This window comes from Suncus etruscus, chromosome 5, assembly GCF_024139225.1.
Source record: "Suncus etruscus isolate mSunEtr1 chromosome 5, mSunEtr1.pri.cur, whole genome shotgun sequence".
Taxonomy (NCBI): Eukaryota; Metazoa; Chordata; class Mammalia; order Eulipotyphla; family Soricidae; genus Suncus; species Suncus etruscus.
This window is the reverse complement of record NC_064852.1, coordinates 22,677,563-22,694,078: the sequence shown is the minus strand read 5'-3', so window position 1 is coordinate 22,694,078 and position 16,516 is coordinate 22,677,563. Positions and strand designations below refer to the sequence as shown.

The following is a 16,516-nucleotide window of genomic DNA, read 5'->3' as shown; positions in this document are numbered from 1 at the left end:
CCTCCATATCTCCACCATCTTTTTCCCATTGGGCACCAATTGCACCAAGAAACCTCCTTCCCGCCCCCCTACCAACCTCTGTGGTCAGAATCTAGGCTGTGTCCTCCTGGAACATTGCCTGTTTCCTGTGTCCCTCTTGCCACTGAGGGGCATGCATCAGTTCTCAGCCTTTTTCCTTCACATTGGTTCCCTTTGCTACACGTGCTCCTGCCTGCATCCTCTCTCTGTGGTCAAGAAATATCTGCTGTGAATCAAGAGCACAGTTCTCTATCTACACAGTTGTTGGGGATACTCTTAGACCTTAGTTGCAGTGAACTTTGAGATGTAGGCATGTTCCCTCACTCCTATATCTGAGGCCTTGGACTAGATGACTGGTGTGGATTTGCCAGGTCCTGGCAGACAGTTGCTGAACCTTGAGAAGCTTCTATCTTTCATGGATGCCCGTCTTCCCATACTGGATACTGAATAGGGGTCCCGTCCTCTGCATCCACCAGCACTAAATGCTGGTCTCCTGGAGGGTCCTTTTCCCATGAGTATGAGGGGGCAGCTAGCTCATTGTTTTAATCTGCATTTATTGCAGCTTTTAAAAAGCCTCTCCCCACAGAATGATCACACTCGTGTAGGATATGAAAAAAGACAAAAATGATGAAGACCGGGAGGACCAGTTCATGGTAGGAAGCTTTTGACAGAAAGCAAGGGAATGCTGTTAGGGTAGAGAAGGGACCACTGTGACAATGAGAACTGGAAATGATCACTCTGGAAAAGAACGGAATGATAGGAGGAGGTAAAGTGATATGCATATAACCCCTTCAGAAATAATACAGTCGAATGAGGGGGGGGGGGAAAGACAGGAGGAAAACTGGGAACATTGGTGATAGAAAATGAGCACTAGTGAAGGGATGGGGGCTGTGGACACTGTATGACTTAAACTCAATCATGAACAAATTTATAACTGTCTCGTGGTGATTCCGTTAAAGAGCTAACTTTTAAAACTTGGGGGAAATAATATTCTAGAAAGTGGGGAGAATCTCCTGTTCCTACTGGGTCCCCAAAGTCTGTCCCAAGGCCAATCTTAATCTTTGCTTGTTTGGGGGCTTGGAGACAGTCATAGCAGCAGCACTTAGGGCTGACTCCAGGCTCTGGTGTCCTATGTGGTGCCCAAGATCAAATTGGGGTGAACCACATGCACTGATGGAGAGCTCTGAGTGAGAATTGACAACAGGAGAACTGCTTGCTTGGAGATGCAGGAGAGAATGTGTCCAGGAGCAGAGGGGCAGGATGGGGTTTTTAAGGAGACTGAAAAGTGGGTGTGATGGGGTCAGTGAGGTTGTCTCTGGAGAATGAGAAGGAAGTGTTGACATGTCCATGAATGTCTTCCACTTCTGGGTCTGGGTTCTGAATTCATGCTAGACTTGGTCTATCAGAAGTAACAGCATAAAACCCCACTAGGGAGAGGCCAAGAGACAGGACAGCAGGGAAGGGCACTTGCCTTGCAAGCAGCTGACCCCAGTTCAGTCCCTAAGCACCACCAGATAAAACTTACCAAACAGAAGCTAAAAACAGGCCAGGATAGACTTGGACATGTTTCCATGAGTGATGCCATGTCTGCAGCCCCTCTCTATAGTCATCTGAGTGCCCATGGGCGCCCATCCCTGCCATACCGTAGGGTCATTTGCCACTTGATTGTGGCATACTTGAGCACAAGATCCCACTAGAGAGCTGCACACCCCCATCCCAGTACTATTACTTGCCCAACTCCCCTGTTTCCCTTGGTCCCTGGAAACATAGCTCATGATTCTGGCCCGAAGTCTGGACAGAGCAAGTTTATGGCACACAGCGCTGCAGAAATTTATATGGGGGGGTTAATGGTGCCGATGGATCAGAGCTCCATCCATCTTGCTCCAGGCCACGGCATACGCCTGCACATGCCCCAGGCCTGCCCTGTGTCTTCTCATCACAGCTGTCACTCGTGTCCCCACCCCCCTCTGCCTTATAGTGACTTATGAAGTCCGCCGGGTAGTTCTGCATCAATTCTGTGAATCTGGGTCCAGCTAGGCACTGGGCTCTGAATCTGGCTGCCCCATATATTGGCCTCCATGCAAAGTCACATGAAATTCTCCAGTGCACTGATGGGAAGGGGTCTTCACTGGTCCTGAAGTGGGGCCTATTGGTACCCTTGAAGTCTGCTAGTTCCATTTCTATGGCTTGTGGTGATTCAACATAAACATGGGTGCTCTGACCCCACAACTCTAGGTGACATGTGTAATAATAATCCTTCCCTTCCTGAGCTCCTAGAGCTTAGAGCCCAGAGGGATCAGGGAATGGGGTCTCAACCGTGCCGGCCAGCACAAGGCCCCCATAAATCATGGGGTGCCAGTCAGGGCTGGGTCAGAGCTGCCTGCACCCAAAACTTTTGCATGGCTAGAGCCTTGAACCTCTGCCTGCCTGGATCCCCTGTGTGGGGGAAATGGGGCTACCAGGGGCTAGACATATCCTGGAGAAACCCCATGCTTGGTGGCAGGTGGAGCAGGGGCCACAAGTGTAGGGAATCCACAATATCATGTCCCAGAGGATACATGCTGTCAGGGTGGCAATTTTTCACCTGCATACTCTGGTCCTGTTGCCATTAGCCCCATGGGGTTCCCTGAGTTGCCCATACACAGTAGCTGTCCCCCCTCCCACCATGAGCTGTAGGATTCAATCAATGCTCTGTGAGGGGCTCCTGAAAAGAGGTGTATTCATCCTGCAGAGATCATGGGAGGCAGGAGGAGGCCATGAGAATGTGCGGTCAGGTACCTCCCAAGCATGGCGGACAGGACATTCCTGTCGCCAGGCACTGATAAAGTGGCTCATCCGCCCTTGCTGGACACTAGACCCTCCTGGAAGCAGAGACAGTGTACTCCATAAATTCGAGTAAGGCCACTGGACCGAGGTGTAGCAGGTCACACCCTACCCCATTCTCACAGCCCAGACAGGGAGCAGAGCCAGGTGCCCTGTAAGTGATTGGACAGTGGACAATCCTCAGGAGTTCCCTGATATGCCTGGGGCTCAGCATGCCTGTTGTTAAAAGCTCTTCCTCCCCTCACCACCCCCATGCATTTCCCTTAAGGGTCCATCTCCAGGTTCTCAGGCTTATAACAGGTTCAGACTCTGGGCCCCACCTTCACACCTTGACCCTGGTGGTCAGCAGGGAATTGGGCATCCTTTTCCTGAACTGCACTGTTTACCTGGCACTGGGGTGGGAGGAATCCCTGTGCCCCCAGCAGGCTGGAGTGGAACGATGACTTTGAGTCTGGCCCCCACACGTCTCCTCCACCCTGTGTTTCAGAGCAAGAAGAAAACTTCGAGTTGATCATCGTGTCCCTGACGGGTCAGACGTGGCACTTTGAGGCCACCACATACGAAGAGCGAGACGCGTGGGTGCAGGCCATCGAGGGCCAGATCCTGGCCAGCTTACAGTCCTGTGAGAGCAGCAAAAACAAGGTAGGTGGGGCGGGCGCCCTGCAAAAGTAAAGCCTGTGGCCTGCTGAGCCAAATGAGGTCAGTGGAAAATGAAAGTGAGGCACGGTACCCTTCCCAGTGTCCTGTCCTGTATCATTAAACCCCTAGTTTGGCCTTTCCTGCCCTTGTGGGCCTGGAAGTATCTCAATCTGGTAGGGATAGAGGTGGGGTGGATGTCAATTTTTCTGGGAGGCAAAGACACTCACTCAGATAAAGTGAAGCAAATGAAAGCCTCTAGCCTTCTTCTACCCCATTGAACAGCCCAGGTAGGTCTCTAGGACATCACAGAGCTAAGTCTTAGGGCAGATGCAAACGAAAAAGTACAGGCCTCTGTGTGAGCAGGCCCAGGGTTCTGGGGAAAACTGACCTCATAGCCACTGGTACAGCCTAGCCTCAGAGCAGTTTTTTCTTCTTAGCCAGGAAGGGGAAGCAAAATGCTCAGCACTGTTCTCTCTGTCCCACAACTGTGGGCCTACTCCCCTAATGCCTCATTATCTTTAGGGCCATAGCCGATGTTCCTACCAGGACATACCCAGGGAGGTTCAGAGTCCTCCCACTTCCAGGGTACAAGCTCTGCCATTCTGACCTGTGTTCCCCATCCCTAGATCAGCCACTTCCAGGGTACAAGCTCTGCCATTCTGACCTGTGTTCCCCATCCCTAGATCAGCCACTCCCAGCTCCACTGACTTTCCAGTTCCCCTTGCCTCCCTGCAGACAGACACAGAGACCAGGCTGGATGGGGGAGAGACCCACACGCACCTGCTTCCCCACACCTGCTCTCTCCCTGGTTTGCTGGCAGATCCCAGCCCTGAGCACAGGTTGTCTTCACGGGGAGCAGAATCGAGTTTGAACTCCATGGTGCCTGCAGACGGTAGAATGCTACAAGCCAAGCGGGTGGGGACAGAAATCAGCACAAAGCCCAAGTACTTGGTGAGCTAACCAGACAGAGTAGCTCAGTAAGGCTCAGTGTTGGCCACACAGAACAGTTCATACATGATCACTGACCATCCCACTTGAGTCCCCGAACCCAGTCCAGGCCTCTCTGGAAGTGCCTTTGAAGTGCTGGGCTTCACCTGTTCTTGCAAATGTGAACATCTTGGGGCTGGACTCTTAGTCCCCAGGCTTGTAGTTGCTCCTGCCTGCAGGAGTTTGTATTTAGGACAGAATCACAGAACTGGGCTTTGGGTGGACAGCTCCAAGGCACAGGCTGCCCCAGCACTGAACCAGGACCAGCCCTCACACAAAATTTTTACAAAATTCCTGTCTGTGCTTGGACATAGTGGGACTGGTGGGGTCCACCTCTGGTTCACACTTGGCCATGACTTAGTTCGCACAAACTGCAGTGCCAAAAGTAGTGTGTTAAAAGCACAGAAGAGGGGCCGGGCGGTGGCGCTAAAGGTAAGGTGCCTGCCTTGCCTGCGCTAGCCTTGGACGGACCGCGGTTCGATCCCCCGGTGTCCCATATGGTCCCCCAAGCCAGGAGCAACTTCTGAGCACATAGCCAGGAGTAACCCCTGAGCGTTACCGGGTGTGGCCCAAAAACCAAAAAAAAAAAAACAAAACAAAACACAGAAGAGAGCCCGAGCTATAGGACAACAGGAAGGGCGCCTGCCTTGGACACAGCCACTTTGACTTTAACCCTCAGTGCCACATATGGTCCCCCATACGCCATCAGAAGGAAATCATGAGTTAAGCCCTGAGCACAGCCATCTCTCCCCACCAAAAAATGAAAGCATAAAAGAGGCCAAACCGGGGCCGGGCGGTGGCGCTAGAGGTAAGGTGCCTGCCTTGCCTGCGCTAGCCTTGGACGGACCACGGTTCGATCCCCCCGTGTCCCATATGGTCCCCCAAGCCAGGAGCGACTTCTGAGCGCAAAGCCAGGAGTAACCCCTGAGCATCACCGGGTGTGGCCCAAAAACCAAAAAAAAAAAAAAAAAAAGAGGCCAAACCAACACATCCTCAAATGTGTTCTTGTGATGGTCCAGAGATTGGACCCTGGGTGGCTCTTCTCCCCTTCTGTTTTCAGTTGCTCAGAGAAGAGTGATGCTGAAGAAGAAAATCTCCACACCCCAATCAGGGCCAGGGAGATAACTCAAGGAAAAGATGACATGTCTGACCTCACATCACCCTTTAGGCACCCTACTATACTAAGCCCCTGAGCACCAATGAAGGTGGCCCCTATAAAAAATTTAAAAACTGGAACACTGGGGACCAAAGCCATAGTACAATAGGGAGGACATTTGCCTTATACTTGGCTGATCCCCAGCTGTAAAATAAACATCCATGAGTTGTGAGACCAACTCACACACTGTGTTTCTAACCCCTTAGGCAGACTTCTGAAGAAGCAGGACAGCAGTGAAGAAATAATAAGCCACACCAGTCAGGAAAGAGCCATGAGGCCAGTCTGCTTTTTACCTCAAAGTCTCTTGTCTCTGCCAAAAGCCATAACTAACTTATTTATTATCCCAGAACAAAATCCACCAGAACCTGGCAGGGCAAAATGATCCATGTGGGATTTTACATGTCAGAGGAGAGATTTACAGGAAATACGGAGATGGAGGAACTCCTTTGTTTTTGGCTAATACTGGATGTCATTTTGCACCCAGCATCTGATAATAGCCCCCCCCCTCCCAAATCACCAACAGGAATGATCCTGAGTGCAGAGCCTGGAGTAAGTCCTGGGTACTGCCTGGTGTAATCCAAAAGCCAAAAATAACTCCCTACCCCACCCCCCAAAAAAACCTAAACACTAAAGCCCCAAGGCAACTGAAAAGATCTGCAGAACTGGTCCTTAGTAGGAAGCTTTTTACTGAGGAGGGAGTAGGACAGTTCAAGGGAGGGTCTACTGTGACAGTGATGGAGGGAAGAGGCCAGTCTGGACCAGGATTGGGTGCTGCAGGAAAAGGGAAAGTATAGGATTCATATCTGCTTAGTAGTAGGAGGATAAACTGCAGTGCCTAAAAGGATAAAAATAAGAATTAAAGAGAAGAGAAGCAGGCTGGGGGGCTGGAAGGAAACTGGAGACATAGGTGGAAGGGACACTGATGAAGGGATCAGTGTTGGGGTATCTTATGCCCACACTTAATCATGAATAATTTTCTAACACAGAAATTCAATTTTAAAAAATGTTTGGTTGTGTTTTTTAGTTTTTTGTTTTTTTTTTATTTGTTTTTGGATTATACCCTGCAATGCTCAGAGGTTCTCAGCATGCTCCTGACTCTGCACTCAGGAATTATTCCTGACCATGCTCAGGGAATCAAATGGGATGCTGGGGATTGAACTTGAATTGACTGCCTACAAAGCAAGCACCCTACCTGCTGAATTATCACTCTAGCCCCTCAACAAACATTTAAAAATAAATAAAAGTAAGCATGTGGCTGAGCAAAGAGCTCCAAGAGTCACATGTGCTGGAGGTCTGGAGATGAGTTTCCTGCTCTCAATACTCTATGTGTGGCCCCCATACTAAAACAAATCAAAAAAAAAAAAATCTCAGGAGGCAGGGGAATAGGCATGCTTAATGGATATAAGAGCCTGAGTCCCATCCCTACCCTGTACTCCCCCTTGGCTTGAGCCCACCTGCAGAACCAGGTGTGCCCCTGTTAAAGTAATTTAAAGTAAAAAAGGAGGGACTGGAGTAATAGCACAGAGTGGTAGGACATTTGCCTTGCACGTAGCCAACCCAGGATGGACGGTGATTCGATTCCCAGCATCCCGTATGGTTCTCCGAGCCTTCCAGGAGCAAACTCTGAGTGCAGATCCAAGAGTAACCCCTGAGAGCCACCAGGCGTGACCTAAATAAATAAATAAATAAATAAATAAATAAATAAATAAATAAATAAAAATAAGGGGCCGGAGAGGTGGCACTAGAGTAAGGTGTCTGCCTTGCGAGCGCTAGCCAAGGAAGGACTGCAGTTCGATCCCATATGGTCCCCCCAAACCAGGGGCAATTTCTGAGTGCTTAGCCAGGAGTAACCCCTGAGCATCAAATGGGTGTGGCCCAAAAAGAACTAAAAAAATTAAAATAAATTTAAAAAAAAAGAGTGTAAAAGGAAACACCTCAGCTGTACACACACACTTTATCCTCAGCTCCTGAGCAACAGTAGAGTAAGGGGCCTGAAGATTCAGGCAGAGTATGGGGAGATAGGAACTCCAGAAGCAGAGTGGGGGCAAAATAAGCCCAACCCCCAGCTTACTAACAGACCCAGTGGTGTCAGGATCACTCACACATTTCCAGAACTTTCCTCTGTTGTTCTATGTGCTTCTCAGATCAGCCTGTTGGTACCTGGCTCCCTCACCCCATGCAGTTTTCAGGGGATATGCAGGGCACATCCAGAAGAATAAGATTGTGTTGGGACACCCCAGCTTCATGGGGCTCCCCCAGACTTGGCCTTTCCCCAGGTGCACGGGTGGGAAGGCACGTCTGCTGTCACTCACGGTTCCCTCTATTCCAGTCTCGACTCACCAGCCAGACAGAAGCCATGGCCCTGCAGTCCATACGGAACATCCGAGGAAACTCCCACTGCGTGGACTGTGACACCCCAAGTAAGTGCTGGGGTGGGCAGGGGGACTAGACCCCAGGAGCTACAGGCATAAAGAAGGGGAAGAGCATAAAGGGGGTTGCCAACCAACCCAAGGATACAGGCCTGGCCTCCCCCACACATCCTGTGTTCAAATTTGACTCCCTTGACCCAGCAGAGGGCAAGGGATTTCACATGCTTCCAGATCATTCTAAGCGCCCCTGGGATTCTCAGGATACAGAACTGGAGGGGTGAGGGTGAAGCCTTTGTGCTTTGTTATCCCAAGCTGAACTTGAGACATTGAAAGATATCCACCCGCCATCCCAGTGTTAGAGGCAGGATGATGACACTTGGGTATCTGGGTCAGAATTTGATTTGCAGTTCCAGGTTAATGCTGCTGGAAATGGGGCAAAGGCTCATCAGGGATTTTCTTCATAGGCAAGAGAGTGGGTTCCCATGGGACTGTGTGAGTTATGGGGTGTCACCTCCCAAATGGAGCATTGGATTTGAGCCGAAAGAGAGTCTTAGAGGAACTACAGGGATCGAACTTGGGATAGCCACACTCAAAGCAAGCACTTTACATGCTGCACTATCGCTCCAATCTCTGTGCTTTTCTTTTTGGAGACAAGGAATGGGGATTGGGCCCGGAGAGATAGCACAGTGGCGTTTGCCTTGCAAGCAGCCGATCCAGGACCAAAGGTGGTTGGTTCGAATCCCGGTGTCCCATATGGTCCTCCGTGCCTGCCAGGAGCTATTTCTGAGCAGACAGCCAGGAGTAACCCCTGAGCACCGCCGGGTGTGGCCCAAAAAAAACAAACAAACAAAAAAAGAAATGGGGATCAAGGGAACCAGGTTCCAGATCCCAAGCAGTAGAATTGGCTCTGACCTTAGGGTGATGGGAGTCCTCTGTCCACTTCCTTCTTTTTCCTTCCAGAAAACTAATGCAGACCACAAGAGGTCAGGTCCACACCTACCTGGGAACCTGAGTGCAGAGCAGGGATTCAGGGTAATGGGGTTGATAGCCCAAAGATCAATCACACATGGGGATGGGAGACAGCCGTATCAGATTTCTGATGGCCAGCTATAACCCCAACTACTTTGGGGCCAGGAGCAAACCCCAATCTAGTCACTAGACCTCATCCTCCTGTGGCCTAGAATTAGCTTGTGAGACTGAAGCTTCGCCACAGCCATACTCCGGGCTTGAATTGCTGGGTGAGCATTGGTACCCTCTGCTATGCTTGGACTGCCCATTTTAGCAGCTGCAGGCACAGGAGAGATGGACAGGTAGGTGCCTGTGAGACCTCTGAAAATAGGGACAGTTGGGAGACAGCAGGACTAAAAGATGAAACTCTGGAAGCCATGGGCTGGGTTTGCCTATATGAAAGAGAATCCCCAGCCTGAATATGGGGCCAGAGAGACAGGACAGGTCTGAAATGCTTGCCTTGGTATGTGGCCAACTCAGGTTTGATATATAGCACCACGTAGGGTTCCCCTAGCCAGACAGGAGTGAACCCTGAGCTCAGAGCCAGCCAGAAGTGAGCTCACCTGAGCACAGCCAGGAGTGATTCCTGAGCACTGCTGGGTGTGGCCCAAAAATCAAAACCAGAAGAGACATGTGAACTCTTCTTCAAGGGAAAGGTCAAAGAGAAATGCAGGTGGAGCAGCCAAACAAGTATGAACAGAATCCAGGCAGGGTCTCGGTCCCCAAATCTACTGGGAGACGGTGTCCTTGGGGCATGTCACCAGTGCCTGGGAGCAGGGCCCTTGCCAGGACCCTGGAAACTGGCCTAGCTATGTTGGGAATATGTCTGTAGAGGGTAGCCAAGGGCCATTTTGCCTGCCATGGGGCGCTGCTTACAGAAAGATCCCTCCCCAGTGTGGATGTGGACAGGGGGTGTGGAGACAGAGCAAGCTGAGCTAGCAGGGATGTTGAGTTTATGCAAACCCTAGGCATCCCTCTTGTCCAAACACCCCAGACTCTCTTCTCCAGAGCCTCCCCATATCATACATGCCCCTGCAATCCTAGATATTTCCAGGAATACTTCAGTACTTAGCTACACATCCCACCCCAGAGCCTGGCTTTTACATTGGCAGCACCTGCACTCCATGTTATTAAACCATGTTCACACACACATGTGAGACACTGATGGTTCCCACCTGCCTAGCCCTGTCAGCCATGATGGCTCAAGGCAGCATTCTCCCTCCTCCAGAGACTGAACCCTTCTCTCTCATGTGTCCCCCATGGTTGAGGCCACTGGCAGCTCATAGCAAATCCCTATGTGGTCATTGCTGGCCTCTTGCCACTCCTGGAAGGATCCGGATGTATGAGATGTCACCCCTTCACGTTCTGCTGACTCTTGAGTGTACCCAGGGTGTCCATTGATCATATCTCACAAGCAAGGCCTATCGGTTGTATCTCATGATCAGAGCCTCATTTCCAGAGCATCTGCTCCAGCTACCAGCCTGGGTTAGCTGAGGCCCAGGCTGCGCTCCCCTGCTGAGTCAGTGAAGGGTTTTTGGAAGGGGGTGCCTGTTCTGCTCCGAGCTATTCATGGCCCCAGTTCAGTGTCATTGGCTCACACATGTCTCCCTCAGGGGCGAGTCCAGGCTGATGGCACCTTCCAGAAGCCCTGCAGCCCCCATGCTGTTAAAGCCCACCCAATAGAGGTCAAGAGTGGGGGCAACCTCCGATCTCTGTGGACCCTGTCATTCAGACCCTGAACATCAGCCTGCCCGTCTCATGGTCCCAGGAGCACCAGCCCATCTTCTAGTCCCGGAAGCATCAGCCTTCCCCATGGTCCAGGGAGCACTAGCCCATCTGTCTATGGCTGACAGAACACAGTGACTGTGTGGGACCCCACAGAGCCAGAGCCCTGGGACCACCCCCCTACCCTGACACTGAGACATCTCTCCATGGACCCAGCAGCCAGAGACTCATGGTTCCCTTGCATGTGCTTTGCCAGCCCAGGAGTCCTGTCCAGGGGAGGATCTGTGCCAGATGTGTGTATGTGTGTCTGTGTGTTCCTGTGTCTGTATGTGTATGTGCCTATGTGTATGCACCTTTGTGTAAACGTGTGTGGGTACATGAGTGTACCCGTAGGTGTGTATACTGTGTGCATATACACACCCCATTCAGGGTCTAGACACAACCAGATCTCTCCCTGTACCCCTAATTGCCCAAAAGAATTTGTCCTCCAGCCTCATGATTCAGCCAAGCGTAGAGATTCCCAAATGTCTAGGGTGGCAAGGATGAGAATGCTACTGGCCTGAGTGTCCCTCTCTTTGCCCCCACAGATCCCAACTGGGCCAGCCTGAACCTGGGAGCCCTGATGTGCATCGAGTGCTCAGGGATCCACCGGAACCTCGGCACCCACCTCTCGCGCGTGCGCTCCCTGGACCTGGACGACTGGCCCATCGAGCTGACCAGGGTCATGTCGGCCATCGGGAACGAGCTCGCCAACAGCGTGTGGGAGGAGAGTGGCCAGGGCCGCATGAAGCCGTCTCTTGACTCCACCAGGTAGGGCCCGGGGCTGCAGGAGGTATGAAGGATGGGGAACCTGCATGAAAGCAGCCCCTGCATTTCCCATGTTTGCTCCCCACCGTGAAAAAGGAGGGGCCATTCCCCCTCTTGGAAGCTGCGGATTCCGCTTCTACCCTTATGAATATATCACTTTAATTAATACGTTGCTAATAGGCGTGAGCGGTGCTGTTCGCACTAATTAAGAATTCCTGATCCTCTAATTTTGTTATTCTTGCATCTTTGATGAGCATCTTCTCCACTGGTTTTGCACACACACGCGCGCGCGCACACACACACACACACACACACACACACACACACTACGCCAGTTGCAGTAGCAAAATTTATTTTATTTCCTAAAATCTCTTTCAAGCACACATTTAATCACCCAAGTCTGGCTTTATAAAGTATAGCATTTCCTCATTAATGTTAATTGTTACCCCATGTGAAAAACGCATTTATTTTGAGGCCGTTTAGTTTCTCATTTGTCAAGCGGGCTGTGAGACACCCCACACATTCATATTTCATGTTGTTCAAGGTGATGGAGCTGTGCGTGGTTCGGGAAATCCGGGTGGCAGACGCGGGCCGAGTCGGCATCCAGTGCTGTGACTCGAAATAGGGCGTGGGGTGTAGGGGCATGAAAAGTGGAGCGCCCCACCCCCAGTGAACCTGCACTGACTCGCAAACCACTAAGCAGACTTGTCTACTCTCTGGTGCCACAAGAGAATGGGGGCCCCCTTGTATCACGCGCCAAGGGGTACAAATAGGCATTGCCTCTTGTGCTATCTTGGGCTCATCTGCAAGGAGGAAGCTAGTTACTGCTCAATCTGCCCTGGGAGTTAAGAGTGCCATGGGTATGGGGCAGCTGGGCCGGGCATCACAGTGGGCACCGCTGCATCTATGTGGATGGATCACTCTGGGTAGTAGTAGTTTAGGTATGCACCCTAGTTTGTTTCCCAGCACCCTGAAACAACCAGCTCCACAGACTTCTCAGCAGATAGCCTGGGTTCTTAGGGCTCCCCCCTCATTCCCACCCCAGAACTTGAGCTTCCCTGAAGTTTTCTGGGTTTGGAGTGTGAAAAATAGTGAATGTTATGCCAAGATGAATGTCTGCATGCAGAAAACTTGAAAATGAATTGGAGGTGTTCGCCAGGGGCTTTTCTGCATTTCCAGAGAAGAGACGTTTAGATGCTGTACTTGCGGGCTGCCTCTGTTTATTCTGTCTGTCCTGCGTAGAAACCATTGAGAATGATGAGAGGCAGAGCTGGGCTTTGGGTTTGTAGCTGGAAATAGCTGTTCTGCAGGAGGTTCACGAACCAGGACCCAGGTGTGCTGTGATGCCAGTTTAGATTTGTGGTGTGTGAATTCTAGGTGTGACTTTCCTTCCCAGTCTCCCAGATCAGCCAGGCCTGCCCCCAGTTCATCCCATCCTTCCAAGATCTTCTTAGTTTTTCTAACAAACCTTATACCTCATCAGACAAGGTCCGGTTCCAAGGAGTTCCCCAAGATGCTGTGGAATCAAGCACTCCAATCTGTTGTTTTTAGAGGGGGAATGTGTCTGGAAGTGGGGTATTTCTTTGGAGCCTAAAATCTCTCCCAGACACTGGGACATTGACAAACGTTCATCAAGCATTTGCTCAGAGCAGAGAAAGTGACTGCGACTGGGTCCCTCTCAGAGCCAGCCAGGGATGCCCAGCATGATAGATTTCACAAAATCTAGGATTCTTGGTAGCAGCAGTTTGGGGCCACACCTGGGAGTACCAGGATCTCCTCCAAGTTCTGTGCTCAGGTGCTACTCCAGCAGTACTAGGGGAGCATGTAATGCAGGAGTCAAACCTCAGCCCCTGAATGTTCATCCTTGCTTCCCCATTCCCCCTTTTTTTGGTTTGTGTTTTTGGAGCTGGAGGGGTGGATTTTTTGCTGAACAGAAATTTCACTATAGAAATAGCCTCTGAGGGGCCAGTGCAATGCACAGCAGAGAGGGTGCTTGCCTTGCATGTTGCTAACCAAGGTTAAATGCCCGGCATCCGATATTGTCCCCCAAATACTTCCAGAAGTAATTCCGGAGCTTAGAACCAGGAGTAACCCCTAAGCACTGCTGGATGTGGCCAAAAACAAACCAAAAAAAAAAAAAAGGAAAGAAAGAAAATCGCCTCTGAGCTAGACTTAAAATTGTGGGATGATTTCAGGGACCAGGGAGCCAGGGTGAAGTGTGCTGGGCACAGAGAAACTGAGGCAGAAACAGGAGCATGGCAGCCCCAGGGTCAGGGGAGCCTCACGTCTGGGGTGTTCTGAGTTCATGCTGGGTAAGCCAAGATGCTCTGCAGCACCCAGGTGCACTGTCCATGAGTGGACTGTCTTCAGCCCCTGCTACCCCCCAGCACTGACCCCAGCCAGCCAAAGGGTTGGACACAGGCTGGGATCCAGTTGGAAGGCGGTGGTCCTGGTGAACCCAAGCTGAGCTATAGTGTCCCTGTCCCTCCAAAAAAAGGAAAAAAAGCAGCTCACCCTAATGGTTGAGTGATAATGATCCCGCCATCCCATCCTGCATCTCCTCCCCCAGACAGAATGAAAAGCTGCGCATCTGGGCTGGAATTTCCATGTGGAATCCTCTGCGCCCCAGGAGGACAGAGGAGTCTGGTCTGGACCCTGCCTCCCGCCCCCAACTATCCCCCTTGGGGATCTGTGACTCTGCGTAGAAACAGCTGGAGGCTCTTTTAATGTGGCCCTAAGGTAATACTAAAAAGAAATATTTTAATAAATGTTTATGCCTATCCAAGGAAAAGCCAAGAGCAATATATCCCATCTAATTCCATGCAAAGGGGCCCAGCTGTTTCCCGGAGAAGCTGCGGTCCATTCCGTCTCGGTGGGAAGATTCATGCTGACAGCAGAACGTGCTCGGAAGCACGCCATCCCTCCCCCACCGCAGCACACAGAGACGTGCACACGCTTCTGCATGCACCTGATCACACGTGTGTGCATGCAAGTACATGCATGCACCCCTACATGCACCCAATCGTGTGTGAACAAAAACATGCATTGTGTGTCCCCGTGTATACATGTGTGTGTGTGTTCACACGAATGTCTACACTCAGATTCAGGACAGAAGAAGAGAGTAGGACATCCTTGCCCCAATGACCCGTGACTTCCCCCCTGCCCCCGACCCTGGGAGTCACCAGTGCTGAGGATGATCGAGGCTACCGGACACCTTTGACCAGTGTCCTGCCCCCCAACCACACCATCAAGTTGAGAAGGGCTCCATGGTCCTCACCCCAGAAGTGCCGTTCAGACAAAAACAGCCTTGTCATCAATCGAAGCTGATGCAGCCAGGCAGTATCGACTTCCCATTCCTACACCCAGGCGTCATTAGTCACGAAAAGCATCTTTTAATTACTCCCAGGAAGAGGGGGGGAAAATAATCTTTTTGGATGGATTCTGCAACAACTACCATTTTCAGCGGGTGCCTTCGATAGGAGATTTATCGTGGCAGGAGCGGAGACGGGGGCCCTTCACCCCCACCCTCCATAATGGAGATTTAATTCAGAAAAGGGAGCCTGGCAGCGGAGATCAATGTTAGAACAATTAACTACATCTGGAGGGGGCGGCTTCGGGCCCCCCCTAATTGCTATTGATACCATTTAAGCACACACTTAAAATATTGACTCAGAAGGGGAGTGGGTGGAGCGTAGAGTTCGAGTTAAGGGTTTAGGGGCCTTTGGATTTGTGGATAAGTCAGTGTCATCTTGTGGACCACTTGGCCCTTGGGGTTCAGTAGATGCTGAGCAGGACCTGGATTCTTGTGCCTGTATGCTTGTGGGTGCACCTGAGTCCCGATCCTTGGGAATGAGTGAAGTGTTCCCAGCGATGTCCTACCTACCCTCTCTGCATGGGGCCAAGATCCCTTGCTTGGCCCTGGAGCCCTTCCCTGTCCATTCATCGCTTTGTCCGTCTGGGCTGAGCCTCGCTCAGTGGGGCCCATCTGATAGATGGTCTCTGGGATTCCGCAGCAGGCTCGCCCTGAGGCCTGCAGAGCTCAGTTGCATTGGCCTTGCCATTCAGCTATGTGGGTTTGGCATCCAGGAACCTGCTCTGTGGATCCAGAATTCGGGGAGCACCAGGGAGGAGCCTCTGCAGAGATGCCACACCATAGCAGAAATCACCCCTTTGATTCATGCTTTCAAGGGGGATGTTTCCATCATCTTGACCTTTCTTTGAGGAAGATGGGGGCCTGGTTTGTAAATTTGCCCATGGGTATAGGTCAAACCATCTCTTTTTGGCAGGAGATTTTGGGGTCCCACATCCTCAGGAGGGTGCGTGCTAGAGGCCTGCCACTCATTGGCCCTGTCCACCATAAATCCACCGGCCATCTCTCTCTGACCTCAGAAAAGCTGTTTGCCTCTTGTTTATAAACATGAAGGTACGGGTGAAGGGGAGAAGTCCCCAAACTAAAAATCATTTGATCCTTGGGTCTCCCTCAGAGATGCTTGAGGGGCACCATTAGGCACCTCTTTGTCTCTCTGGGGCTGGATGCCGGAGCTCCGTCATCTTGGACTCCACACTCCCTCACCACTTCCTCACTCACGGCCTCACAATGTGGCCCAAGGGATTGTCGCATCAGATTATCGTCCTCTGAGAGTTGTCAGCCTGCCAGGGTCGTGTGTTCTGAGTGTTCCTTGAGGCTGGGCTCCCGCTTCCTGTTTTCTTTCTTCTTCTTTTTTCCCCCAGAAGAAAGAGCTGGGCAGGGGGAGAGCAGGGAGGGAGGGCAGGACTTTGCCATGATGTCCAGACCCCATCTGCAGTCGGATGGCATCTGCTCCCCACATGTCATCCCCTCATTAACAAGCAATTGAATTAATTAAATGCTACTCAGAACACGCATAACAAGCTACCGGCAGTGTCCAAATTAGCACTGATAATCAAGGATGATTTCCTTTATTATCCTGCTAAGTGGCGCGCCGACTCTGGGCTCCGTGGCTGC

At 51.3% G+C, this 16,516-nt stretch overlaps 1 protein-coding gene across 5 annotated transcripts in view; it reads left to right on the top strand.

The window, feature by feature from the left end:
* The window catches only part of AGAP1 (ArfGAP with GTPase domain, ankyrin repeat and PH domain 1), a 348,034-nt gene that overhangs the window by 289,458 nt on the left and 42,060 nt on the right, over positions 1–16,516 (top strand). For all 5 annotated transcript variants that reach the window (XM_049773603.1, XM_049773601.1, XM_049773600.1 and 2 more), the window contains 3 exons: positions 3,329–3,483; positions 7,953–8,043; positions 11,313–11,535. In XM_049773603.1, coding sequence (XP_049629560.1) covers positions 3,329–3,483; positions 7,953–8,043; positions 11,313–11,535 — 469 coding nt within the window. The remainder of the gene's footprint in view (positions 1–3,328; positions 3,484–7,952; positions 8,044–11,312; positions 11,536–16,516) is intronic.